A 27,002-nucleotide genomic window follows, 5' to 3' on the forward strand; every position below is an offset into this window, starting at 1 on the left:
AGTCCTGCTTTTGATTTTTTAACTTTCTCTTCCATCCTGAGCCAACCGGAGATCCTTCCCTCCTCCCCCAAAGCAGAAACCGGCTCCCAACCCAAGAGAAAAACCGGAGTATGAGGTGAGGGGAGTGGAAGGTGAAGAGATGGGAAGGAGTACCTGAATCTTGTCTTGACCTTTTAATTTGAATTTGACTGTTATGAGGCCTGGTTGCCTCACTCTCTCCCGCATTTTCCCCCTCTCCACCCCCTGTCCCCCAGGAGTCACAAGCTGGTTCTCTAGTAAACAAGCCCCACTCTTCTCAGAACAACCCCATGTCCCTCCACCCACCCCACCACTACTCCACCACCCCACCACCCCTGCAGCCCGGGGGCGCTTCCTTTGTTCGCCAGGAAGGGCTCCCGTGCCCCTACCCCGAGGCAGCTGCTAGGTGGCGCTGTTACTCCACGCTGCGCGCTCCGCCTGCCGACAACTTGACCCCGCTGACGTCACGGCCGTCTGAATCATCAAGGCCATTTTCAAATCCCATTGGTCTAGCCGTCACATGGTGAGGACCGAATGCGCGGATAATTATGGAGCTGATATTTCCCCCCTCCCCCTTCTTTTTCCTCCCGCCCCTCCAACCGCCCCCCCCTTCCCGGATGGGGGAAAAAAGATGTCAGCTCCTCCGCTGTAGTATTGCTCCTTAAAAAGCCCTCTCTCTGAAAATGACATGCCCTCGCAATGTAACTCCGAACTCGTACGCGGAGCCCTTGGCTGCGCCGGGAGGAGGAGAGCGCTATAACCGGAGCGCAGGAATGTATATGCAATCTGGGAGTGACTTCAACTGCGGGGTGATGAGGGGCTGCGGGCTCGCGCCCTCGCTTTCCAAGAGGGATGAGGGCAGCAGCCCCAACCTGGCCCTCAACACCTATCCGTCCTACCTCTCGCAGCTGGACTCCTGGGGCGACCCCAAAGCCACCTACCGCTTGGAACAACCTGTTGGCAGGCCTCTGTCCTCCTGCTCCTACCCACCTAGTGTCAAGGAGGAGAATGTCTGCTGCATGTACAGTGCAGAGAAGCGGGCGAAAAGTGCTCCCGAGGCAGCTCTCTACTCCCACCCCCTGCCGGAGTCCTGTCTTGGGGAGCACGAGGTACCTGTACCCAGCTACTATCGTGCCAGCCCGAGCTACTCGGCGGCGCTGGACAAAACGCCCCACTGTGCAGGAGCCAACGACTTCGAAGCCCCTTTTGAGCAGCGGGCCAGTCTCAACCCGCGCACCGAACATCTGGAATCGCCTCAGCTTGGGGGCAAAGTGAGTTTTTCCGAGACCCCCAAGTCCGACAGCCAGACCCCCAGTCCCAATGAGATCAAGACGGAGCAAAGTCTGGCGGGTCCAAAAGGCAGCCCCTCGGAGAGCGAAAAGGAACGGGCAAAGACCGCAGACTCCAGCCCAGACACCTCGGATAATGAAGCTAAAGGTAAGGCCATCTGGGCCGCGGGGCCGGCTGGGACGCTGGGAGCACTAGTCTTCGTGGTCAGGACTCAAAGCAGGAAGAGAGGGTTGAGCAGAGGCCTAGGGAACTCGAGGGTTCTGAATTGACTTGGGCATGAAGGTCCTGTTTGCTTAGCGCCAGACTGGTGGTGTGTCATTTAGCAGGGGAAGGTAAAAGGCGACATGGAGGTGCCAGGCTAGCTCGGCCTTTGGGTGCATAGGCAGAGGAAGTGAACATTACAGGCAGCTTGCGGATACCCTGTGCTGCACCAGATCCGTGGTTGGCTTTGATGGCTTTGGTTGGCTTTTTCAGTGAGGGTGTCCTGGGGGCTTATGTCCCCAGCACAGGTCAAAGCGCACAAGCTTAAAATGGCGATCCTTGGGCCAGGGACCAAAGAAGGCTTAGAGATGAGTAATTTCTCTTCAGTGCGTTTTCCTAGTTGGAAAACTGTTTCCTACGAAACACAATTTGTTGTTTGTGGGTCCGATTTGTGCATACAGTTTGCGCCCCTGCGATTTCTGTCTCTACAAGGGCCTTGGGCAGCGAGGCTGAGGCCGGAAGAGGTGGAGGTGGAGGGCTGCCCGCCACATCCCTCCCTCCTCCAGATGCTGGGTGTGAGGTTTTGGATCGGGGCAGTGGAAATGTTTCTTTCATCCTTTCTTTCTTCCTTCCTTCCTTCCTTCCTTCCTTTCTTTCTTTCTTTCTTTCTTTCTTTCTTCTTCTTCTTCTTCTTCTTCTTCTTCTTCTTCTTCTTCTTCTTCTTCTCCTTCTCCTTCTCCTTCTTCTCCTTCTTCTTCTTGATCTTTAAATTTTTTCTCTTCTCTATTTTTTCAAGTTATGTTTTTTTCCCCCATTGGTTTTCAAAAGCAGCTTATAAGTGAATGGTTGGAAATTTTCTGCGTGCATGGCAAGCGGTTTACTCCTGAAAAGGAGTGATGCATTGGTTGGATTTCTTTGTGATTTTTGGTTCAAGAAAAAATATTCAGTCAAAGTTCAAGCTCAGGGTCCAAGATCCATTTCTTCTGTAACAGGGGCCTTTCAGGACCCTGGGGCGGGGGACTGCAGAGTTTGAAACAGGAACAGGATTGGGATGTTGAGGGCAATGACTTTCCCTACAAAGTTTGGAGGAAAAAAAAAAATCAGAAAAGGCCCAATAGGGAGGGATAAACCCTCTCCCTAAGACACTGGCTCCTGGTGGTGGTGTATGAGGTTGACCCATTGGTGTAGACGCAGATGAAATATTGAGAGTGAATCAGGCTGGGGGTGTTTTGAACCTCGTGTGTGGTGCTTTGTATGTGGATGCAACTGCACACTCATGTCTGCCATGACTTCTCTCTCTCTCTCTCTCTCTCTCTCACACACACACACACACACACACCTCGTATTCCTCACACACTCACTCATACATACACATACACTCTTTTGGTGTGCACAAGGGCAAAGCCTTACCCACTTGGGTCTGCTCTGCAAAGATAGCCTTGGTAAATAAGTCCTTAGAGACTTTGACCAGATGACTGTGTCTGTGCGTGCTTGTGAAGATGAGGGAATCAGGCACCCATATCACACACATGTCCTTATGGCACATATAGAATGCGAAGGTTTAATTTTATCCCCTCATCGTAAACCCTGAGCTGGACTGGGATAGAGGACTAAGGTAGAAAAAACTTTGTCTTAGCAAAGTCAATGTTAGCAAGTCCACATTCTGAACCCAAACTATGCCCATTTTGAAAGATGCCCTCTTCTTGTCCCCCAACAATCCAAGCCCTCCTATCCTAAACTAACACCCAGAGGTTGCTCTTTGTATTCTCCCTTTCCTTCACCCCTTTTTGGTATTTCCACCAGGCCAGAGGCAAAGAGCTTTTGGCTAAGGTCCATTTGTAATTTTTTTCCTCCTCTTAAAACCCAACAACCCCAATAAAAAATAAACAGGACAGAGTTAGGGGTGGAGAGCCTGTAAACAGTTTGGCAAGAAGCTGCAGGTGCAGAGATTGAAGACTAATTAAAGACATTGACATTTTCTAGACTATAGCTTCAAGTTTGCACACACACACACACACACACACACACACACACACACACACTGTTTCCTGACTATCCCAGGGAACTCACCTCACCTCACCACCAATCCATACAAAATCCAGGACCCAGAAGCCACATTTGGCATAAAGAATAAAGGAAGCAGGATGCATACAGAGCTGTCAGCAAAGTTATTTACTAGGTACCAATGGCTTTCTAGTCTTTGAACTCTATATTTCCCCCTTTAAAGGGTGCCTATGTTCTCTTCTGTTACCTGAAGAGCAAGGCTGATCCATTTCAACAAGAATACTAGAAAGAGAAACTAACAATAAGATCATGGAAACACACATTATGGTATCTTTTCATATATGCAGGCATTTATCCATACCCTTCCTGTGTATACAGATGTATATGTTTGTGTGTATTTGAAAACACACATCTACCTTCACATAGACTCTAGGGGGTGGCAATACCTTAGCATGTCTCTCTTCCTTGACCTTAAATCCTCTGGTCCAGAGGAAGTTGTCTGAGGATCCCTCAGCATGCCTCAGAACTGTTGCCCCTGACCCCTTCTGCTCAGTCAGGCTTCTCTGCCTCAGCTACACCTGAAGCAGATGGTCAGGAGAGAAGAGGGTAGCAAAAGGAAGCTCTAACAAGACAGCAACCCTGTGGCAATTCAGGTGGAAATAGAGTTGGGGGCCTAGTGAAGGGACTCCTGAGATGTCTTTAGCTGCAGAGACAGGATCAGAATACCTCCACAGAGTAGAAAGGAGCCAAAGCTCTCTGGGAAATGACTCTGAGTTGTGGGGTAGACCTCACTGAAGATGCTTTTTCTGTGTGGCTGGATTTTTCAAGATCTAGAGCAGAAAAGAGTTGAAGGAAAGCCTGGGGAGGTTTAAGACAAGCACCAGGATCAGGGGAGGCATTCAGAATCTGTTAGGTTAAGGTGGGCTTGACTAATTTAAATTTAGTAAACACTTTGAGGGTAAGAGCCTCTTCTTTTTCATCCCTGTAAATCTAGACCTCTAAGAAATCCCAAAAGCTCAAGAGAACCTGCCTCGAGGCCTGTGAGGCTAGAATAGTTCCTAGTGCCTCTCCATCCACCCTCTCCCCAAACAGGCTTTTTCCAAAAGCTATATCCTGAGGGCTTGCTTCTTCCAGGGATACTTATGTAAACAATATTATTTTTAACAGAGGAGATAAAAGCAGAAAACACCACAGGAAATTGGCTGACAGCAAAGAGTGGAAGGAAGAAGAGGTGCCCCTATACTAAACACCAGACGCTGGAATTGGAGAAAGAATTTCTGTTCAATATGTATTTGACGCGAGAGCGCCGCCTGGAGATTAGCAAGACCATTAACCTTACAGACAGACAAGTCAAAATCTGGTTTCAAAATCGCAGAATGAAACTCAAGAAAATGAACCGAGAGAATCGGATCCGGGAACTGACCTCCAATTTTAATTTCACCTGAGCCAGCGTCATCTCCTCCCCCTCCCCTTCTCTCCTTTCCCCGCCCCTCCTCCCTTTGTGCCTGGTGATATTTTTTTTTCCCCTCCCTGAGTATAAATGCAACGCGCCTGCAAAAAAAAAAAAAAAAAAAAAAAAAAAAAGGCAAAGACCTCAGACTCTCCTTCCAAGGGACCTATGGTTTGTGCTGCAAGGACGCTTCCAGCTAAAGCATGAGAAATGGGGTGCTGGGCTTTGGGGTGTTGTGTGTGCCCTTAAAGATGGGGTGGGAGTGTGGCTGGTGTGTGTGTCAATCCCTCACTCACCCATGCACTCACAGCATTCTGTTTTCCATGCGAAGTTAAGATCGAATCCACCCTATTATAGAGGAAAGAAAGGGGGAAAAACAACCAGAGAGGGTCTCGGAGAGCACAGTCAGAATTGCTCCCTCCTGTGCAGCATTTCCTCCCTTAGAATAATAGACAGTCTTGAAAGTTTGCCTAGTATTTGTGTGTTTGTCATAGCACCCAGTGTCTAGACCCAACCCTCCCTGTCTTTCCCTCCCGTGGCTCTGAGAATCTGCTTGAAGTATTTGTACTGCTTTCTGCTTTTCTCCCACCCTCCCAGAACTCTGCATCTCCCATTTACTAACATCTCAGAAATTCCATCCAGAAGAACAAAAATATTAAAAATAGAACATAGCGAAGTAAAGACAACCCCCCCAAGTTGTCCTGTCCCTTTCTGGGAGTTGTGTTATTTAAGGAAATTCTGTATGTTGTATCTTTTGCATGTAGCTTCCTTAATGGAGAAAAAAAAAATCCTAATAAATTTCCGGAATCTTAATCCTCAAATGGGTGGTTTTTTGTTTTTAGTGGCTTTTTAGCGACACCCCTCCCCCCCAAAACACTGAGTGTGTGGATATGTGTGTGTTTTGTGTTTGACTCATCTCCTACAGCCTTTCCAGAATGTCTCTTGGCGGGTTTAATGTAAGTGAGAGACCATAACGTTGATTTAAATATTATCCAGGTGACCACAATAAGTCAAGGTCATAAAACAGTAATGTCAGGACGGTCTTGGTGCGCGCGAGAGGTGGATTTTATGATCTGCAAATATAATGTGGTACTGCAGTAAAAGATGCATTTAAAGGTGACTGGAGGAGGGAAAGAGGCAGAGAGCAAACTGCAATCTTGAGGAGCAGATGGATCTGATTGCCTTCGGTACTGGGGGCTGGGTGCACCCCACCACTGCTGGGGGGCACCTCAGGAACCCCCCACCCATCTAAACGGAGGAATAAACTTAACCACTGGAGGGGCACGAGGAGCTCAACCCCCCCTCACCCTCCTTCGACAGCAGCTAACAGAAGCGCCAGCGGCAGCAAGAGAAGAAGGAGGCGGCGACAAGGTAAGAGAATCGGTTTCTTGTTCTTCTCTTGGAGGTGGACTGAGGACTAACAGGGTCCCCAGGTGCCCTGCGAGCAGCGGGTAGAGCTAGGAGGAAGGCGTTTTGGGCATCTGTGTTTGCTGAAAGCTCTGGATTTGCCTTTGATCGCCGGCAGTGGAGGGCAGCCGCTCTAAGGCTCTAAGCTCCCTCTCCTCCCCTCCCCGGCCCACTGCCGCTGTGGGGTTCGGTGGTTAAAGGGGTAAATTGGTGGTTTTTGGTTTCTTTATCATTGCAGGCACTTAGGGAGGTTTGGAGGTCCACCCATCAGTTTTGGTGTCTCTTGGTCTGGTTGTATGTTGGGGAAGGTAGAAGGGTTGGAGCTTGAAGCTTGTGTTTTCTTGGTTTTGCTGGTGTAGGCGTGAGCCTTGCCCATGTTCTTGGTACTGTGTTTTCTAGCTGTGGGGTTTTTGCCAGGCAAGTGGCCTGATTGGAAGTGGCTCCAGAGCACAGGCACAGGCGCTGTGGTTCAGACACCCATGCTTGTTGAGAAGCCTGAGACAGAAAGAGTCTGGGAGCAGAGGAGAGGAGAGCCAGATGGACAAGACAGGGGACCTAGCTCAAGAGTGGAAGAATGACCATGCTTCCCCCAGGGCCAGGACCAGATGCAGGGGGATAGCTCTACTGCAGTACTGGGGGTGGGGCAGGTATTTGGCCGCTAGAGATCCCATCTCACCAGTTTTTCCAAATGCATTTTGCTTATACCAGAAACTAATGGAGCAATCATCCTTTGCCCACCTAACCACCCAAAGTCTGCTCTCTAGTCCTTAGGGAGACTGTGAGGGCGGAAAGGGGATCGGGCTGAATTTCTTCCTTCCCCAAGCCCCTTCCCTTCTCCTTTGGATAGATGCAAACCTGAAATTCTGGCCCTGCTTGCTCAGCTGATCTGTGGCTTAGGTAGTTTCATGTTGTTGGGATTGAGTTTTGAACTCGGCAACAAGAAACTGCCTGAGTTACATCAGTCGGTTTTCGTCGAGGGCCCCAATTCACCTTTCCTAACCCTTTCCTTCCTCGTGGGACTGCCCTACCATCCCCATTCCAGAAAGGGCAAAGTGGGTGCAGACTGAGGAGGTCAGGCTGTGAGTGGAGGCCATGGGACAAATTCTGGGCAACCCTGCTTTACAGCCATCTCCTTCTCAGCCTGTCCCAATGTCTACAACTGAGGGAGAGGGTTTTTCTTTCCCTCTGTAGCTATTGTCTCCTGAGCACAGTTGATAGACAGACAAAGACAGTCCAGCCAATTCCAAGGAAATGCTGGAGTTTGAGTTTGGCCTGGTGGGCCAGTTCAGTTGGGCAACAGGGTGGGGCAGAGTCAATAAAGGAGAGAAAAGCTCCCAGAAAGAGGAAGGAGTCACTGAAAAGGTTAGTGTGTCTCCCTGCCACCTCTAGAGAGAGGGCAGTGCTCCTTAGGAAAGTGGGGGTGTTGTTCCAAGAGTTAGGAAACTCTGAAACAGTGGCTTCTCCTTCATTCCATAGCTCTATCTCCAGGGGGAAAGACACAATCGGCAAGTGAGTAGGTTAGTGGAGAAACACCAAGTCCAAGTAGAACCCTTCCCAAACACACCCTGTTGAGGGCAAAAGCCCAGCTCTGGTCTGTCTGTCTGTCTGTTACCGATAGGCCTTGGTCTCTGTGCCTGCTAGTCTATGGCTGCTAGGCATTTGCTGTCCTTGTGTTGTATGGAAATGTCTGGGTAAACAGATGCTGTGGGCCCACTGTTTCCATTTTGTTGAGAAGGCTGTTGGCTGATTCTAGGAAGCAGAATGGGGGAGATCTGAGCAATGAGAAACTTTAGACTTCCTCCACTGTGTTCCCCTCGGCTTGGCTTTTTCAGTTCTGGCCTTGGTTTCTGCAGAGAAGAATCGAAAAAAGAAAAAAAAAAAAAAGAAAGAAAGAAAGAAAGAAAGAAAGAAAGAAAAGGTTCCTTGGTCTTCAAAAAAATGGGGGTCTGGAGAAAAGGGAGACAGAGGGTTCTGTTTTCAGAGACATTGGAAAGGGGAAACCCAAAGGAGGTCAGGGTCCAGGGTCTAGGGACTCTTTTCATAATTATGGTTATGAAAACAGGGAATACAAAATACAATCATGTCTCCAGCAAACTATCACAGAGAATTTTGAATTCCCAACCTGATATCCAGGAAGAAAGCGATGTGACCTTACATGTGTGTAGGTCTCTTTTCTACCTGTCCCTTCTAGGCTTTCTGATACTTCAATCTCTCTGAGATGGAACTGTGTGCATGTCAGTCTCTCTCTCTCTCTCTCTCTCTCTCTCTCTCTCTCTCTCTCTCTCTCTCTCTAATCTATTTAGACTTCCATGGTCATTGGAGGAGAAAAGACTTTCCCTTTCCCAGCTGGATTGTTGGTCTACCTGTCCTCCAACCCTTTGTGGGAGGAAAAGTATTGGAATTTCTATGGTTCCCAGGGAAATGGGAAAGATTTTCAGAAAAAATAGATCAGTTGGTAGTGGAAGATATATAAGGGGATCCCTTGGTTTGGAATCCCTGCAGACTTTGGGTACAGAGAGCCTCAGGCTGGAGCAAGGTGTTCAAGAACATTGGCTTAGAGAAATCGCCCCGATGGGCCGAAATATGTCAATTATGAGTGGAACTATGTCAATATAGGGCTTCTCTGTCTTGAGTCCCTTTGCCGCTATTTCCATTTCAAAGATGATGGGTTTAAAGGAGGTGGCCAAAGAGTCAGGGGTCAGGGCGATCTCCTCCCTAGATCCGGAGAGAGGGAGCAATGTCTCATAGGGCCAAGGTGAGGGCCAGTCTTATGGTCAGAGTCCAGCCCGGGGGCCCTGGGGCTGTGGATCATGGCTAAGACGATGGTAATTATTTATTCGCTTCGCTGGAAGGGAGTCTTCAGAAGGAACAGCGTGAAGAAGAGGGAAAAAAATTATCTCTCGTCTGAGGATATTAAGATGGATTTTTATTTCTTAAAGGACCCTCCCCGCCGAGAGCACATAAGCGTAAACTTAATATATGCTCGGCAGCCCAACTCTAGAAATCGCAATAAAAGTTAAAACCTCCCCTACTGGTTTTTTTTAATTATGATATGGGAAAGGGGAGCAGGATTTATAGAGCTGAACTCTCGGCATGTGTTTGAGACTTGCGGGAGCAGGAGGAAAAGGCAAGAGCTCGCCAAGGAGAGCCTTGGTCTTTGAGATGTCTCTCCCGGCAGTGGGGGCTCAGGCTCAGCCCTGCTAATCCTCTGTGGCCTCCCTGGGACCTCACCCCGGCAGTCGGCCTTGCCTTGCCGCGGCTCAGTCGCTGGGAGACGCAACCCTTCTTGGGAACAGGTGACGTGAAAGCGGCAAGCTGGGGACAAGGAGGGTATAAAATGGAAAGACTAGTTCACAGAGCTTTGTGTGTGTCCCTTGCTAGGGACGAGGTTTGCCCAAGTGTAGCCCAGCGGATGGCTGGATTCGATTCGGAGGCGTGTCCGGGCAGGGTACGAGAGCAGGGACAAGGTGGACTGTGTGTGGATGTCGGCCGCAGACTGAACAGAGCAGACTCCTGGGCTGTGGTCAGCGGCGAGCTGGGCAACCGGATGTTGAGTCTGTATGAAGGACCTTGAGGTCTGTTGGGTGTTTAGGCTGCCTGGGACGGCAGCCGGAGTACGGAGGGAGCGTGCAGTGCGCTGGGCGCGGCGGTCAGCGTGGGCGAGGCTGTAGGCCCAGCACACCTCTGCGGTTGCTGGGCTGTGTCCCGGACAACTAACCTAAGATTGGACCCATGATCAGAACATGATAATAAATGCAGTTGCGGGTCTTTTCCCCCCCTCCCTATATAAGAGGTCTTTTCTTTTTTTCTTTCGGAGATACCTGGATTTGGTCCAGAGCAGGTTGCCCGCGGGAGGGCCCCGCGAGCGGCAGCGCGCGAGGGAGGGAGGGAGGGCGAAGGAGGGAGGGAGGGAAGGAGGGCGGGTGGCGGCGGCTGCGGTGGCCAGGGCTTCCCTCCCTGGGCGGGAGGCGGCTGCCCTGCGTCTGTGGCCGTGGGGAGCCGAGGAACCCCAAGGCGGGAATGGACCGAGCCTAAGATACCGAGTCTTCAGGGGGCCTCTGCCTGAGGTCCTGGCAGGAGAGAAGGTAGGGAGATCGGCGCCAGCCAGGCCTGGCAAGGAGGCCTCGGAATGTTCAACCTGTGTATGATTTCAGCCTCACACTCATGTTGTGAGCCTGTCTGCCTTGGGAGATGCTGCTTCCCTGTCTGTATGAGACTTCTCAAATCCGGGCACTCCTTCCAAAGGCTGAGAAAAATTCGTCGTCGGAATGTGTACTTTCATTCATTAGATTCTGTGCAACTCGGCGGGGCCGGCACCCCCAAGTTGGAAGGGAGCTTTCTTCCTGTTTTCTGGACGTGGAGTTCTCTGGCTTCCTCGGCCACAGGCTGAGTTTTCCGGTTCTAGGTTCTCGAGTCGCCCTGATGTTTGAAGCTAGACAGCTCCAGTCGGGCAGGGAGGGAGGGGGAGAGACCCGCGGCTCTGTCTCGGTAATTGTACTTCGAGCCTGTATTGTCTCTCATTTCACCACCTACGCTTCCTCAGTCTGGGCTCCAAAGTCACTGCAAATTTCCTTGCGATACATACATCACACAAAAGATCAGGTAACAACGTGCTCGGAGCCATTAAGAGTCAGAGCACAGGGCAGCCCTGGCTCGGGGCGGTTCCCCCTCCAGCCACTCCCCAGGCTGGAAAACCAGACTGTGTTGGGGGAGCCGGAAATAACCCCGTTTGCTGCGGAGCGGCAGGGCGGGGGCGCCGGCTCGAAGGCAGGCCAGGCAGGCCATGGCGTTGAGAGGGCCATGTTCACAGGCCCTGGGGGTTTCACGCTTGCTGAGCTTGGGGGCCTGACTTCTGGTGTGGTGTGCAGGGATCCCAGATACCCACCTTGGGTGGGGGTAGCACGCGGATCTCCTCGCGGCAGGCAGGAGAGCTCAGTTTCTGCTTCCAATGCAGGCCTTAGCTAGGAGGAGTTGTGTGTGGGTGTGTTTTTTCCCAACAAAGAGGGATCAGGAGAGATGGTGGGGGGGGAGTAGAAGGGGAAACACGGAGGGGGCGGGGAAGGGGAGAGGGCAGCGGAGGGATGAAATGAGCCCATTTCAGGGGAGAAGGAAAATGAAAGCAAACGGTGAGGGCCTCCTCGGTTCAGGGCCGGTGCTGTGGAGCAGTAAGCGGGCTCCCTGCCTGCGGCGGCCCGAATGGCCCGCTGGGGGCACAGGGGAAAGCCTGTTTTAAATTTAATCCGAACTTGACGGTGTGGATTGAACCAGAGGGAATTTAAATCATTAAAAGGAAGACACACTCGGCAGGGGGAGGGGAATGATGACTCTAACCTATCTGTTTGTCTGTCCTTCCCACGGTGCTAGCTCGATTGTGGTCTCAGTTGCCCAGGTTTGAGGTGATAGAGGAAGTGTACCCCCCCTCGGGGGGACTCCTCTCCTGTGCCCACTGAAATCTGTTGAGGGTGTTAGGTGAACAGTAAGAACTCCAGTAAATTCAGAACAGCCAGCTAGAACCGGGCTTTTCCCTCCCAACAGTTGTTACTCCCAGCTTCCTCGGGGTCTCTCAGGTTGCCCCAGTGATGCTAAGGAAAATTGAAAGGCGTGGTATAGATGAGAGGGAGTCCTGGAATAGGAGATTCAGCAGGAGTAATTGAACCCCAACTTGAGATCCTCGTTTTTGGCACCCCACATCTTTGCAAGCCTAGATTTAGAGGAACCCTGAAAGCCTCCTTCTCATTGCTGACATGATAGCTTTTAATGGTGAAATATGGCAGTCACAATTCACATGCAGGACCTGGGCCTAGTGGGTTCTGGACTCCCAGTCTCTACTAGACCCCTTCCTTAAGGCTACTTCTTTCTAGGAGGCATAGACAGAATGGGACATTGGCTAGGAGGGGCCTGTGGGCGAGGCCTGCTTCCTAGTCCACAGCTGTGCCTGCTTCTGAGTGGGGAGGGTCTGGAGTTCTTGATCCCAAAAGGAAGGAAAGGCACCTGGGGGATTTGAAGGCAACAGGGTTCCCTGGATGGTGCTTCTGACTGCCCAGATGCAGCAGCCTCTGCAGGGTAGGCAGGCTGAGTGTGCAGGCTGCTCAGGAGTTGAAACGAAGGCGGTATGCAAAGGGAGCAGGAGAGAAGGGAGCCTCTCATTACAGTCAAGATGTCTATAAGAAGGGCTCTCTCAAATAGAAGAGTCCCAGAGAAGAGGGTTCTTAAGGACTTCTGTTTAGGACTGCTGAGGTACAGGCAGACAGGCCCTGTCGCCTGTGAAGATGCAGGGGAAGAGCAGGCATGGTGTCTCTTTCCCCCTGTTTCTGCCTCTTTGACTAGAATGTGGCTTAGCCCCATGCAGCTGGAGTGGCTGCTGGGCTAATGTCAGATTCTGTGTCCTGGAGGCCTAGTATACCCACCGGAGCAGGTCTCCCAGAGGGGCAGGAAAGGAGGCCTCTTACTCCTTTGTGTCCAGACAGAAGTGGCCGCTGCGCCCGGAGCGGTCCCGCGGCAAAGCCCGGCAAGCTAGAGAACTGCACAATGCCATGGCTGCTCCGGCTGCTCCACTGCTCCGGCTGCTCTGCCAGCCCGTACCGCACCGTGTCCCATCCTGACTGCGCCTCATTGCACTTCCCTCCCTTGCTTGTTGAAAGCCTTCCTTTCCTTGCTCTTAGGTTTCTTCATCTTGCCTTCCTTCTCTCAATATTCTCTCTCTCTCTCTCTCTCTCTCTCTCTCTCTCTCTCTCTCTTCCCTCATTATCCAAACCTCCAGTTCTATTTTTCCTTCCTCCAGCCTGGAGACCTGTTTAAATTGGTTTGTCAGGCTCTGACTCTCTTAGGCTCTGTCCCTTAAGGCCTTAATGTCCACTTGACCACAGTCTGGCCCGGGGCCCCACTGAAGACTAAATGTCTGTGCTGAAGGCTGCCAGCAACCACCCAAAAGCCAGGCAGGGTCCCTGGTCACCCATGGCTGGGGGAGGTGCTGGCTATGCTGGGGATTTGGAGAAAGCCTCTGGAGAACTGGAAGGGCCTGTCTGTTCCTTGAACCAGAGAAGGAGATTTTTCTGATTGACAGCTAACATGACTACATCAAGGCCAAAGAGATACTCTGTTTCTTACTGTAATTTGGAATTTACAGTCAGTCCAGCCCAAAGAAAAAGACAGTGAGAGCTGAGGAGAATTAGTCTGAAGCTTGAGTGCCTTTCCCTAATCAGACATTTCCCTGCACACCCACCCCAAGCCTCAAAAAAAAAAAAAAAAAAAAAAAAAAATGCAGCCCTCACACATCAAAAACCGAAGAACCAGAGGAGGGGTCCCACAGGTATTGGGGAGGGCTTCTGTGGTTCTTGAGTCTCTCCTAAGAACTGCAGTTACACCCTCTCCCCAACTTTCTCACCCCCTAATACACATATCACCCTCTCTAGCTCTTCCTTACCCTGGAAGAAATAAAGGGAGAGAAATGTAGGAGAAAACTCAGCCCTCACTCCCACACTTAGAGTTTGGACTGGTCCTGAGGGCTGGAGAGAGGAAGAATGGGGTAGGCTTGGCTGGGTCTAGGAAGCCACATAATCTGCTTCCTTCAGAGCTTGCATTCCAACCTCAGCTCTTGTGTCTCATTTCCCTTTGCATAGACTCTTCCCTCTGAACCTGAGACTGCACCCTGATCCTTCAGATGTATTCTACTCTGCCTCGGTACATTATGTCTCTAGGGATAGCACCTGTCCTACACCTATTCTGAAGACTTTTCTGCCTCCCCCCAAAGCCTTCCATTTGCTAAACCACCATGGGAGGTCCGCTGAAAGCCTAGGCTGTGCTTGCAACAAACCCCAAATTCAAGGGGGAGAATAGCAGTCAACTTATGAGGAGGGTGGGCTCCAAGTTGCCTGATAATTCCTTTCAATCACATAGCCACCTCCTGAATTCTTCCATCCGACCCCAAAGAAATTGCCTTCTCCCATTCCTCCGTTGCCTTTTTCTGTTCCAAAAACAGCCTACAATTTTATTTAATGAAAGACACATTTATGAACAATCAAATGATCCTCATAAAAATTTTATTGAAGAACGTAAAAACAAGCTACTTGCCCACGACCGAGGTCGCTCTCTCGATTTGCCTGTTCACCCTGGCTTTCTGCAGAACCTCCGAGTGACTTCTCATTTGGGGGTGGGGGAGTTGGAGGTGTTACAGAGATGGACCTGGGGGCAAAGGAAGGTGAGCAGGAAGATGGGACAGGATGCCCCACTTAAGTTGTGTAGTTCTCTCCTTTACTTCTTCAAGCTGGCAAAGAAACAGAGACAATAAATTTGAATAAAGGCTTATATATCTGTGCCAAAGCAAGGGGAGACTTGTGAAGCTGATGATAAAGGTGTGTGAGATCCCTCAGCTCTACCTCCCCCACCCCACAGACTACCTTTCCCAAGCTTCCCATACCCTAGATTTGGGGATCTAAGCTGGCCAGTGGTAGAAGAACTCTCCCCTTTCCCTCCTTCCCTCCCTCCCTCCCAGTTTATTCAGTCCCCTCCCACCCTCCCTCCCTCCCTGCTGGTGCTGCTGTTCCTGAAAGAAATACATACATACAACGTATTTAAAAACGCATTTTTAAAAGCCACGTTCCGAACTGACAATCGCAGATCTCCGCTCACTCAAAGACTGCAGGAGCATTGGGCCCGACAGAGATAGATTACGTCAAGAAATAGTTCCTCCACCTACCTCGTCCGGCCTCCCCGCCCCTGTGGGGCTCCCCGATCCCAGCTCAGCCCTGGGGGTCCAGGAACCCTGGCTTCTGGGACTGGCATTTTCACCTTGTTTTTTTTTTTTTTTTTTTTTTTTTTTTTTAAATCCTTATGGTAGGGGGAGCCATCTGCTTTTGGCTGCACATGGTCAAGGGAGGGGGGTTCCTGATGAGATATGAGTCATCCGGAGTGGGGTGTCCGGCGCCTTGGGTCCAGAGTTGCAGATCGTCAGGAAAACGCAGGTCGCGGGGATCAGCAGAGAGAAGGGGGTGGTAAAGGGGGGAAAAAGCAAGGGGAAAAAAAGCCCCTGCGCATTGATCCGCGCCGTATTTTTGGGTAAATACGATCACGTGGGGGCTGGGGAACCAATGAGCTGCCGGGAAAAGGCTGGAAAAATAATTACCTGCCTTGATTGTTCTGTGAGCAGATAAAAAGTACATATACAGTTCATACAATAATCTTATGTATGTAAAACCCTGTTACGATGTCGGCGACGGGGCCCATCAGTAACTATTACGTGGACTCGCTCATCTCTCACGACAATGAAGACCTCCTAGCGTCCAGGTTTCCGGCCACCGGGGCTCACCCTGCCGCCGCCAGACCCAGCGGCTTGGTGCCGGACTGTAGCGATTTTCCGTCCTGTAGCTTCGCGCCCAAGCCGGCCGTGTTCAGCACGTCGTGGGCGCCCGTGCCCTCGCAGTCGTCCGTGGTCTATCACCCGTACGGCCCCCAGCCCCACCTCGGCGCCGACACGCGCTACATGCGGACTTGGCTCGAGCCGCTGTCCGGCGCCGTCTCCTTCCCCAGCTTCCCGGCCGGGGGCCGTCACTATGCCCTCAAGCCCGACGCCTACCCCGGGCGCCGCACGGACTGCGGCCCAGGCGACGGCCGCAGCTACCCGGACTACATGTACGGCTCGCCCGGGGAGCTGCGCGACCGCGCCCCGCAGACGCTGCCCTCGCCCGAGGCGGACGCGCTGGCCGGCAGCAAGCACAAAGAGGAGAAGGCCGACCTGGACCCTAGTAAGTTGGGAGCAATTTTCCTTTACAACCGGCACAGGAGGGGAGGGGAGGCCAGGCGGGGGCAGCCGGATTACAGCCCGTCCAAGCGGTGCAGGCAGCGCGGGAGAGGGCGAGGGGGCGAGGACTCAATAAAAGCGAATTACCTTGGGGAGCTCTCAGGGGCAGGAAGGTCTGAGAAGGGGGCCCAAGCAGCCAGGTTGGGAAAGGGCCGGTCAGAGGGACTTCTCTGCCAGAGGCTAGTTTTGAAAGAAGACCCCTGAGTCGCCCTGTTAGCTCAGGCTTTTTGGCTCAGTGGTCACTTTCAAAAAATAAAATGCAAACAGGAACAGGGGCTGGGCTGAGGGGCTGAGGTTCACTTTGTGGTTTGAAAAGGGACATGGCAGGATGCTTGAAGCAAAAGGAGAGAAATTATCCCTACCTCTCAGCCAGTGTGGGGTGTCTTCATCCCACTAGGGGTTTATAGAACAGAAGATCCATTGAGTTTTCCCTTGGGAGAAGGATCTGGGGGTACGCAGCCTAGGAACTTAGGCCAGGACTTCCAGACATAAGTGGGAGAGAAGTAAGGTCCGAGTCTCCTTAAACTTGAAAAAACACTTTTAAGTGTCCACAGGAGAAAGAGTTGTGAATGGGGATCAGGAATATCGAGTGAGGAAGGATCTTCAGATTAAAGAACTACACAGCACACACACACACACACACACACACACACACACACGAGAGAGAGAGAGAGAGAGAGAGAGAGAGAGAGAGAGAGAGAGAGAGAGTCCCAAGTCAGGGAGTCCAGTATTCTGAGTGTTGCATAGAAGGGGGGTGGCTAGGTGGCTAGGGTAGGTAAAGAGGTGGGGGGCAGGTGTAAGCTGCCAGGGCAAAGGAAGGGGGGAGAAAGAAGGGGAAACAGCTGGGGAGAGGTGCAGCCCCCTGGGTGTGAGGAAGTGTCTGGGGATCCCCAGGAGGAGACTTCAGGAAATCTTTTCCTCTAGCTCCATAAGGGGCCAGGGCCTAATTATACCCTTCTGAAGGCTTCCCTCCCAGCCCTTAGCTGCTCCCATAAACCTGAAATTGGAGGCTTGTCTCCTGCAGAGCCTGTCCTGGAGCTGGCTAGGGGACTGGGGGGGGGGGGCAAGACACAGTGGAGACCAACAGGGGGCTAAGAGATTGGGGGAGTCTTTCTCCAAGGCAGCTCTCTGAGAAGAGGAGAAGGTTTAACCCTGATAATTCGCCTCAGCAGGGTTGAATTCTGAGCGGGAGAACTCTGGAAAGAGGTGAGGTTTTAGGAACTCTCAGGGTCAGGAAAAAACTATGAAATTTCAGGACTTGGAAGTGGGCTGTGAGGATGGGAGGGGCAGAGGAGGAGGGAAGTGGGTAGGAAAGGGACCTTGCTATAAAATAAAAAACAAGAGAGAGAAGCGTTTATGGGCCTATGAAACAGTTGGGAATTTGGACTTTTTATGAGGATATTCTCAAATTACTACTCTTGAAGCTGAGGTCCAGACTGTGGGGGCTTTGGTAGCTTCAAATTTACTACAGTTTTAGGTGTTGGAAACTGAGCAAGGAGGGGCCCTGGGGAGGGGGAATAATGCAAAGGAGAAAGGAGGAAAATGCCTAAAGCAAAACGTGTCCAAATTCAGGTTCAATTATTGAGTTTGGGGAGCTTGACTAAGCATGGGGGTGGAGTGACAAAGGTCCTGAGCTGGAAGGGGACTCCACTGACCCTTGCCTATGTTTGGCCCTCCAGGCAACCCCGTGGCCAACTGGATCCACGCCCGTTCCACAAGGAAGAAGCGCTGCCCCTACACCAAGTACCAGACGCTGGAACTGGAGAAGGAGTTTCTCTTCAATATGTATTTAACCAGGGACCGACGATACGAGGTGGCCCGTGTTCTCAATCTCACTGAGCGGCAGGTCAAAATCTGGTTTCAGAATCGGAGGATGAAGATGAAAAAGATGAATAAAGAGAAAACCGACAAGGAGCAATCCTAAGCTCTGCCCCAGCCTGCTGCCTCGGCACAGCCAAGGAAACACAAAAACCCCACAAAAATGCCCCATCCCAGGCGGGAGAAAGCACGAAAAGAAAAGGGAAGAGCAAGATAGAGAAAAGTCCATCGTCTTAAAAAGAAAAACAGGAAGGGAAAATCAAACTCTTGCGATGTGGGAGGGTTAAGTGTTGAGAAATTGGTGTTTAGAGTTAGTTCTATCCAGCAAGGAGGAGGCAGGAGAAACCGCGTTCTCTTCCCCCCAGCGCAACTGAAATAAATGACACACACAAATGTGATTTTTTCCTTCTTTCTTCAGAGAAGCCAGTATTTTAATTTCTCTGTCTCTGTCTGTCTATGTCTCTCTGTCTCTCTGTCTATGTCTCTTTCTGTCTCTGTCTTTCTCTCCTATTTGGTCTGATCCTGGGCCTTGGGAGCTCTGCGGGCAGATTTCGTACAAAAAGACACACACAATGATGATCCCCAGCCCAGAGCTGAGGGATGAGGGCCGGACGGTGCTGCCGGCTGGGCCAAGCTTCACAGGCAGGCTGGTGCCTGAGGCTCATACAGAGCAGTGTTGTCCCTCTCCAGCATCTGTCCTGTAATGTGCTTCTGTTTGTTACAGTAGAACAACTGTTAATATATCGAAGTCACTTAAAAAACCAGAAACCCAACTGCATCTAGTTTTTGTCATTATTTCTCTTCCTCCGTGGTTCTGTGGAGGAGACAAGTGCTTAAATCCTCTGAGGAAAGCTGGAGCCAGAGAAGGGGCTCCCTCTACCTCAGAAGGGCAAATGCCTGCAGCATCTCTCTAGGCAGGGCAGAATGGGGGTGGGGGTTCCAGGGGAGGGGTGGAGGCTGCTGAGGCAGAGGCCTAGCTTATGCCTGCCCCGGCTGGCTGCCTTTGAGTTTCCTAGTGGCTTGATGGAGCGTGTGGGGAAACACTGCTTGAATGGTTTTGCTGGCTGTAATTAATTGTAGTAATTTATGAGTACATGAGATCGGAGAGAAGAGATAGGTGAAGATGAAAGTTGGGTGCTGGGTGAAGGCCCAGGCTGGCTTCTTGCCTGGTTGCTTTGGTGCTGTGGTGCTTTCAGGATTGGCTGAGAAAGAAGGCTAGCAAGATGCTCAGCTAGGAGGAAAGGCCATGCAGGCCTCAAGGGACACTGGGGGACAGGCTTGGTGTGCTGAATGAGAAGGGGAGGAGGAGGAAAGAAGAGATGAAAATACAAGAAAAAGAAGACAGTAGGGAGGGGGAGGAAGAAGCAAGAAGGAAGGAGAAAATAATGAAGAGGGAGAGGGGAAAACCAGATAGCAAAGTCAATATAATAATTTCTTCCCAATGGATTCATTCCCAGCTCTTCTCTCCCCTTCTACTTCCCACCCCCATGTTTAACTTGAATGTTGATAAGGATGACTCCGGTCATGCTTAGTAATACTGCTAGGGAGTGGTGAAGCCAGGCTCCGAGGAAGCTGGTTAGGGATTAGCCAGGAGTGGGATGCTCTCTGGTGGCTGTTGAACCCCAAGCACAGAGGTGTGGTGATATGTACATAATAGCCTAGTAGGGCTGGGTGGTTGCACTACAGCCTTCTCTAGAACCTTCTCTCTCTGAAGCTAGCAGTTTTCATGGGGCTAATCAGAAGCAGACAGGGCTGCTGAGTCTGCCTCAGCCCAGCACCCCTTTTCTGGGAAATCCCCCAATCTGGAAACTATTAAAATTAGACTGTTTGAAATATAGCCCTTTAATATCTCAGGCTGTCCACTCTGCCAGAGACACTACCCGGAGGACATCATCTAAAGGAATATAATTGGGGGTCCCATTTGTTGCTCCCTCCAAAGCATCCCCTGGTAGCATTGGTGGGCACTTGTAGGGACAGCCTCTGCCCCATTATTTGAGTCACCTACCCTATTATTCCAGTTTGGAGGGTTGGAGGAAGGTGAGAAGGATCGAAACTTTTGTTTTTGTTTGTTAATATTGGGGGGCAGGCAACCAAGTGGCAATAACAGATGTGGCAGCCTTTAATGTATTCACTATTTCCTGCTTAGTAGACTCCACTTGCACTCCTGAGCACTGATTCCCTGGTCTTTTGGAAAGATGTTTGCCTAAATTTTTCTTACTACCTTACTCTTCCCTCTGGCCTTTCTGCTGTTCTGCAACCCTGGCCTAAGTTCCTCACTTGATGGAAGCCAAAACACCCTTCTCTCCCTTAGTCTGAACCACCAAGAGCCAGGATGTGGGCTTCTCTCCTGCCTGAGCTCAGCGCTGTTTCCGGGCTTCTACCCCGCCCCTGCTCCAAGGCCCTGAAGCCTCCTCTCAGTCCATCAGCGTGGCCTGCTTCCTGAAGTCTGCCCGCTGGAAAGAGTACCTCAGAGCTTGTAGGACCCAGAAGAAGGTGGGTTTTAGAGGAGGCCCACTCTTTAATCCCAGATTCTACTTCCAGGTTAGGATTAGATTCTATTTTATTCTTTTCCATTTGTGAATTAAAACAACACAACACACATCTGGGGAGAGAAATGAAAGCAGGCCAGGAGAGGGGCTGGAAAAGCCCTCTTCCCCCCATGCTCCCTCCCACCTCTCCTCTGCTCCTTTGTCAGAATCACAAAACCCTAAAGGTTGTCCCACTTGGGAAGGCAGCAGATAGGTACATTTCCGTAGCCCAGAAATGCCACTTTTATGGCCCTGTTTGTCTCCCTGCTCTGGGTTCTGAATGGGGCCGAACAAAACAGCAGCGCGGAGCTGGCTAGACGTCTGGGCTTAATTGTTTTATGGTTTAAATAAGGTGGACACTCTTTCCTTTGAAATCGGATTATAGGAATGTTTTGTCTATAGCCCACAGAGATCAGGATCTCTCTGACTGAGAGGGAGAGGTGAAGAGCGCGTACGCATTAGGGTTGGGCTACAAACCAGGGGTGTGTGTGGGGGATCAGCCTGAAACAGAGTCCCACCCCGAAGTCTCGCAGGCAGCAGCGAAATAGGCTTTGCACCGGGTAAGAGGGATAGACAGGCCTGGCAGCAGAAAGTCCTGAGAGCTTCGGATGGCGTGGTGCGCAAAGGGGTTTCTAGACTAGAAAAAGCCTGAATAGAGGAGATTGAAGCTATTCCTTTGCAATGTCTCTTTATTACAGAAAGGAGGGTTACAAAAGAGGACTGTGTGGAACCTTTCACAAGGTTTATTTAAAGAATTTAGAAAACCAAAGAACAGAGGCAACTACCTGCCGGGAAATCTCTATCGTTCGCATCGTTTTAGAGGCTTCTTTCTCTCAACTTGCCACCTTTCAGCTTGGCCTGGGACCTCTGCTGGCTTTTCCTCAGTCAGGTTGCATTGGAGCAAATGGACACGAGGTGGCGCTGTTGCTCAATGTTAGAGGCAGAGGTGCCCCCCAGACCGGCCTGGCCTACTGACATTTGAGGCCAGATTGGAAGCTTCGGCCAGAAAGCCCCTGGTTCCTGCCATCTTCAGCCCCATTGCCTCTGAACAAATCAACCTTCTCACCTGCGAGGTGTAAATAATTCGTGAGTGGCAGCAGGAGACGGGCCCTCGCTCTACCAGAGAGTTCAGGAGGCGAATGAGGGCAGGCATCAAAAATAATCGCTGGTGGAGATAAGTGAGGAGCAGGTAATTAACCCAAAAAGGCGGAATGACCCGAACAAACGAACATAAATCCGTGGTACCTAAGAGGGTGATGCAGGCCTCGGGCAGAGGGACAGAGCGGCCCGGCGAGGATGGCTGCTTGAGGCTCCTTCATTTCCAGGCTCCGAGAGCGAAATAAAGCAGATACGTGTAAAAGAAAAATAAATAAATAAATAAATAAATAAATAAATAAACGAAAGATGAGAGAAGCTTCCAAAGGGGAGACCAAGTCTGACCAAGGCTTACAGGGCTGATGGGTTCTCCGGACAGGCGGTGGTAATGTCATGCTCAGGCCAGCTGCATTCCAAGACACAAAGACCCAGAAGAATAGCTCTGTAGCAGTGTTTTTTGCTGGACCATAAAATCTGGAAATAGATTCCCCCACCCCCTAAAAGATAAGGCACAGGCCTCAGAGAGGATCCGGACCCTCTGAGCCTCTCTTTCCAGTCAGAGAAGAGAAAGTATTTATGACAGCCCCCATGGTCAGATGCTAGGAAACCAGAATCCACTCTGTTCAGCTCTGCACTGAGTAGACTCTGTCAGATCGACAAGGCTGAAGTCAAAGATGCAGCAGGCTCTGGTGGGGTGAAGATGCTCCGGGGTGCCCCCCATTGCTCTGGATCCTAGTGAGAGCAGTAGCTCTGACACAGCACTTCTGGACCCTTCCCTCCAGCTGCTTCAGAGCTGGAGTTCGGTGTCTAAGAGTTTGGGCAGTTCCTAAGTTCAATAGCGGTGGGTGAGTTCCCTGAATGCAAAAGATCCCAATAGGGTCTCTCACAGGGTACCAGTGAATCTCCTCAAGATTCTGGCTGAGATTAATCATTTCCCCAATAAGTATTTAAATAATAAAAGGACTGCTATTCTTTCCTCTATGCCCAGAGCCAGTTCCAGATGGGGATGGGAAAGGAAGAGATCTAGTTTCCTAATCATGTCCTTCCTTGCCCAACCCTGAAACCCCAGGATGAGGAAGAAAAACAGGTAGATTTTTTTTTGATGCAAAAACCTACAAATGAATATATTTATCAAGTATTCTATGGATGTGCCTGGTGTGCACATGTATGTGCAAGTCTGTGAGTCAGGAAGGCCACTTCCAGGAATGTGTATAGCTAGTGTAAAATGAACATATACTTGATATGCCTCTGGGTATGAGGATAGTATATACAGTGTGTGCAGTGTGTGTGTGTGTGTGTGTGTTCTGATTGTGCTCCAGGGTGGCCTAGTAACAGCCTCACATACTGTGGAGGAAGAAGACAGGAAAAAACATCCTTATTCATCTTCATTCACGAGCACAATGGCACGCCGCGTGCGCCTGTGCACACACACACAGACACACATACACACCACACAGACACACACACACACACACACACACTGCTCCCATGCTTTCTTCTTTCCTCCCTGTATTAAGCCCACATACCCATAGACACTATGGCCAGGGAAGGGTGTTGATGGACCAACATTATTTTTTCCCATTAGAATTAACTTGAATTTGTCCAGTCTTAGGCATAGGGATATGTGCCCCCACCCCAAAAGTGTGGGTAAATATTTAAAGAGTGTCTGTTGACAGTTCCCATCCACATCCTGGTCCCAGCAGGGCAGGCTGCCTGGAGAAGAGGAGGGAGCAGGGAAGTCTGAGGGCCCCTCTAAGTTGAGCTGGCATTTCCTATGGGGTGGTGGTTTATAGAACCAGTAAGAGGCCTACTGCTGCCTTCAGTCCAGCTATGGTCTCCTGAACAGAAATGTCTTGTGTCAGGCTAGGCTGAAGCCTAGGCACACAAGCTATTCCTCTCAGTCCCCATAAAGAGCTTTGCTCCCAGATTCTCTCAGCCATGCCTCCTTGGAAGAGCTTCTGCAAGAGTAGTGTGGTCCTGCTGGGGTACATGGAGGTGCCCCACCCACCCACTGCAGCCAAGGCACAAGAGTCTTCAGGATGTAAAGAAGACAGGGCAGCTTCAGACCCTGGGGAGAGGCCAGAGGCTGGAGGGTCTGCAGCCTGAAGGGTCTGGTTAAAGTCCCCAGACTTCAGAAACCCCCAGGTAGCTGTCTTTGGGGTTAAAGGCTCAGCCCTAACTTACACGGAGACTCACTCAATGGGGTCTTCTACCTGTTGAGATAACCTGAGTTGACCTGCTGGCCCAGGTATCTCTCAAAAAGGAAAGAAAAGAGGGTGCACCTTCAAACTAGAGTACACACCTTGGAAAAGCTGGCCTCGGCCATTAGCTGGGGCTGGCTCGCCACCCCCTACACACACACCACACCCCCATCCCTCCCCTCTCCTCCCTCCCGCTCCTCCAGGTCCCCCCCTAGCCCTGAACCCCTCAACCCTCTCCCCCTCTTCCTCCCTCCCTCTCTCCCTCTCTCTCTCTCTCTCTCTCTCTCTCTTCTCTCTCTCTTGCTCGCTCGCTCACTCGCTCGCTCTCTCGCTCGCTCGCTCGCCTGTCTTCATGTCGTGGATTGATGAACGCGAATCGCGTGTAAGCGCCGCCACCGCCGGGAGTCTGAGGAATTCGCCTGGGCTGTTAGAGGAAAGAGCTAAGTGAGAGCGCGCGCTCTACCTACCGACAGTGAGCAGAGCCGCCGCCGCCCGACCCTCAGCCGGCACCGCGCCCCCACCTGCCCAGCCCCCAGCCCAGCAGCCTAGCCCGGGGGAGCCGGCCAGCTTGGGGTTCGGTCCCGGGGGGAGGGGAGTTTCGGGGATACCGGGCGGGGGAGCGTGAGCCAAGGGGAGGGGGCCGCGGGTTTTCATGTGCCCAGCATGAGCTCCTACTTCGTCAACCCCCTGTTCTCCAAATACAAAGGCGGCGAGTCCCTGGAACCGGCCTATTACGACTGCCGGTTCCCCCAGAGCGTGGGCAGGAGCCATGCGCTGGTGTACGGGCCCGGCGGCTCGGCGCCTGGCTTCCAGCACGCCTCGCACCACGTCCAAGACTTCTTCCACCACGGCACCTCCGGCATCTCCAACTCGGGCTACCAGCAGAACCCGTGCTCGCTGAGCTGCCACGGAGACGCCTCCAAATTCTATGGCTACGAGGCGCTCCCCAGACAGTCCCTTTATGGGGCTCAGCAAGAGGCGAGCGTGGTGCAATATCCCGACTGTAAATCCTCCGCCAACACTAACAGTAGCGAAGGACAAGGCCACTTAAATCAGAACTCGTCTCCCAGCCTCATGTTTCCATGGATGAGACCCCACGGTGAGAAGCCTTTTCTCTTTACCCCTTGGTCTCCCGCGCTCCGGGGTCTTCCCCCCTCCCTCGCCTCCTTTTTTGTCTGCTCTTGTTTTCCTTCCTGGCTCTGGGGGTCTTCCCACTCCATTCCCGTGCCTGGGTAGATTCTTGGGTAGGATGGGGGGCACCTGAGACATTGTGAGTGTTGGGGTGAAGGTGGGGGAAAGGTGATGTGTGGGTGCAAAGGGTTAAAAACCATTTCCTCCATTCCTTTTCTCTCCCTCTCCCCAACTCTAAAGTCAAAGTTGGGGAGATGGCTGACAAGAGCATCCTGGGTAAACTGAGGTTATCAGTTTTTGGGGTCGGTAGCCAGTTTTCCCAAAGACAGCCAGTCTGCCATTCCAAGACAGTGACCAGACTGTGGGTGAAAAAGACCCTTTGCTGCCTCCTCCTAGCCAGAGAGAGGGGCAAGACCCTAAGGACAGGCACTCTGACTCGCTGGGTTCTTTACTTCTTCCCCTCAGAGAAACAGCCTGAAGGCCACTACCCCAACTTTTCTTTACGTCCTCCAGTTGCAGAGAAGACTGGAAACCTGAGAAGAAAATCAGTGCTCAAAAAGAGAGGGGGTTATACAAAGTAGGGGCCTCTGAGGTCCAGGAGACTAGTCAGGCTACCCTCCAACCAAGAGCTATGGGGTCTCTTAGAAAGCTGCTCAGGTCAGAAGCCCCTCCAAGGGTGGCCCCTCATGGCCCAATTTCGAAGTACAGGGGAAGCGATAACGACAAGTTCCGGAAGGGATGGCCCTTGATTTATTTGTTGGTTTCCAGTTAGCAATCAGGCAGAGCTGTGATACATTCCAGGAGATCAATTGTTTTTCTTATTGGAAAAGCATTGGGCAGAGATAGTCAAGGAGGAGGCAGTGGGCGAAGACCCCTCTCCTTTAACCCCACCAGCCCTTTCCCTTTCTCTTGGAAACAGATTGTGTTCCTAGGCCGGCTTATTAAATGTCACTCTGCACTTGTAAACAAAGCTGCAAGGGCCAGGCTGTAGGCCTGAAGGACCCTGCAAGGCTCCCTTGCCCACCTCAAGCTCTTACTTTTCAGCCAGCCACATCCTTGCCAACCCTCCCTTCACCCTGGTCCCAAGGTGAAGGGAATCAAATCAAAACATCTATGGAAACTTTTCCTGCCCTTGGTCGCCTTCTGCTGTCGGCCTCATCCACAGGAGGAAGAATTGGGAAGAGCAGAGGGGGAACTTTGTGGGAGGCAGAGTAGCTGTGTAGGGGTGGGGGGATGAAGCCCCTGCCTAGACATAACCAGACTGGGGTTCTATTCTGTCCAGCTCCTGGGCGGCGCAGTGGACGACAAACTTACAGCCGGTATCAGACCTTGGAACTAGAGAAGGAGTTTCTCTTTAATCCTTATTTGACACGAAAGCGCCGGATTGAAGTCTCTCACGCCCTGGGACTGACCGAAAGACAAGTGAAGATATGGTTCCAGAACCGAAGGATGAAGTGGAAAAAGGAGAACAACAAGGATAAACTGCCTGGGGCCCGAGATGAGGAGAAGGTGGAAGAAGAAGGGAATGAGGAAGAGGAGAAAGAAGAAGAGGAAAAGGAAGAAAATAAGGACTAGCAGAGAGAGAGAGAGAGAGAGAGAAAGAGAGAGAACCCCCCAAGCAACTCCCTTGAAGTTTCGTTTTATGGTAGCAGATAAATTGAGAAGTTTACGACTGTCATTTGCTTTTATAGAGAATAGAATGACACTCACAACTCTAACTACCTGTCAGATACTTGCAGCTCTACTTTTATTACCTTTGGACTTCCCCTGCTCTTTATTTGTTTGGAATCCTTGGGGGGGGGGGCTGAGACACAGGGAAAAGTCCTGTTCCACTTCATGCCCAGCACACACTCCCTCGTCCTTGCCTCCACCTTGTAAGCCCATCCTGGATTTTTAGGTCTAAGCCTTCTCACACACCCCACTTCTCCCCATACCCACTTCACTGCTCCTGGTATTTATTTCAAAGGGGATCCCCCTGAAGACCTAGAAAATGGTTCTTGGCTTTGCTTGTATGTTAGGAATTAGAATACTGGATCAATTTTTTTTAAATGAAAGACAAGGGA

The 27,002-nt window shown here is 51.3% G+C and overlaps 3 protein-coding genes across 3 annotated transcripts; all 3 read left to right on the forward strand.

Annotated features, from left to right (window-relative positions):
* The first annotated feature begins 586 nt into the window (after positions 1 to 586).
* Positions 587 to 5,072, forward strand: Hoxc10 (homeobox C10). Its single transcript, XM_051190061.1, has 2 exons — positions 587 to 1,455; positions 4,681 to 5,072. Exons 1-2 carry the CDS (start codon positions 702 to 704, stop codon positions 4,956 to 4,958), a joined length of 1,032 nt encoding a protein of 343 aa, XP_051046018.1. The 5' UTR covers positions 587 to 701; the 3' UTR covers positions 4,959 to 5,072.
* Positions 5,073 to 15,191: 10,119 nt separating this feature from the next.
* Positions 15,192 to 18,382, forward strand: Hoxc9 (homeobox C9). Its single transcript, XM_051190070.1, has 2 exons — positions 15,192 to 16,110; positions 17,846 to 18,382. The coding sequence occupies exons 1-2, from the start codon at positions 15,573 to 15,575 to the stop codon at positions 18,088 to 18,090; spliced, it is 783 nt and encodes a 260-aa protein (XP_051046027.1). The 5' UTR covers positions 15,192 to 15,572; the 3' UTR covers positions 18,091 to 18,382.
* A 6,041-nt stretch (positions 18,383 to 24,423) lies between these two features.
* Hoxc8 (homeobox C8) lies at positions 24,424 to 26,735 on the forward strand. Its single transcript, XM_051190071.1, has 2 exons — positions 24,424 to 24,907; positions 26,222 to 26,735. The coding sequence occupies exons 1-2, from the start codon at positions 24,472 to 24,474 to the stop codon at positions 26,512 to 26,514; spliced, it is 729 nt and encodes a 242-aa protein (XP_051046028.1). The 5' UTR covers positions 24,424 to 24,471; the 3' UTR covers positions 26,515 to 26,735.
* Positions 26,736 to 27,002: the final 267 nt, after the last annotated feature.

Source organism: Phodopus roborovskii, unplaced genomic scaffold, assembly GCF_943737965.1.
Source record: "Phodopus roborovskii unplaced genomic scaffold, PHOROB, whole genome shotgun sequence".
Taxonomy (NCBI): domain Eukaryota; kingdom Metazoa; phylum Chordata; class Mammalia; order Rodentia; family Cricetidae; genus Phodopus; species Phodopus roborovskii.

What these genes read in the sequence shown, in the direction of transcription:
- Hoxc10 (XM_051190061.1), top strand. Translation starts at nt 702, where the DNA reads ATGACATGCCCTCGCAATGTAACTCCGAACTCGTACGCGGAGCCCTTG. An exon ending in CTCGGATAATGAAGCTAAAG is followed by an intron (nt 1,456 to 4,680) that starts GTAAGGCCATCT and finishes TATTTTTAACAG; the next exon opens with AGGAGATAAAAGCAGAAAAC.
- Hoxc8 (XM_051190071.1), top strand. Translation starts at nt 24,472, where the DNA reads ATGAGCTCCTACTTCGTCAACCCCCTGTTCTCCAAATACAAAGGCGGC. An exon ending in TCCATGGATGAGACCCCACG is followed by an intron (nt 24,908 to 26,221) that starts GTGAGAAGCCTT and finishes TATTCTGTCCAG; the next exon opens with CTCCTGGGCGGCGCAGTGGA.
- Hoxc9 (XM_051190070.1), top strand. Translation starts at nt 15,573, where the DNA reads ATGTCGGCGACGGGGCCCATCAGTAACTATTACGTGGACTCGCTCATC. An exon ending in GAAGGCCGACCTGGACCCTA is followed by an intron (nt 16,111 to 17,845) that starts GTAAGTTGGGAG and finishes TTGGCCCTCCAG; the next exon opens with GCAACCCCGTGGCCAACTGG.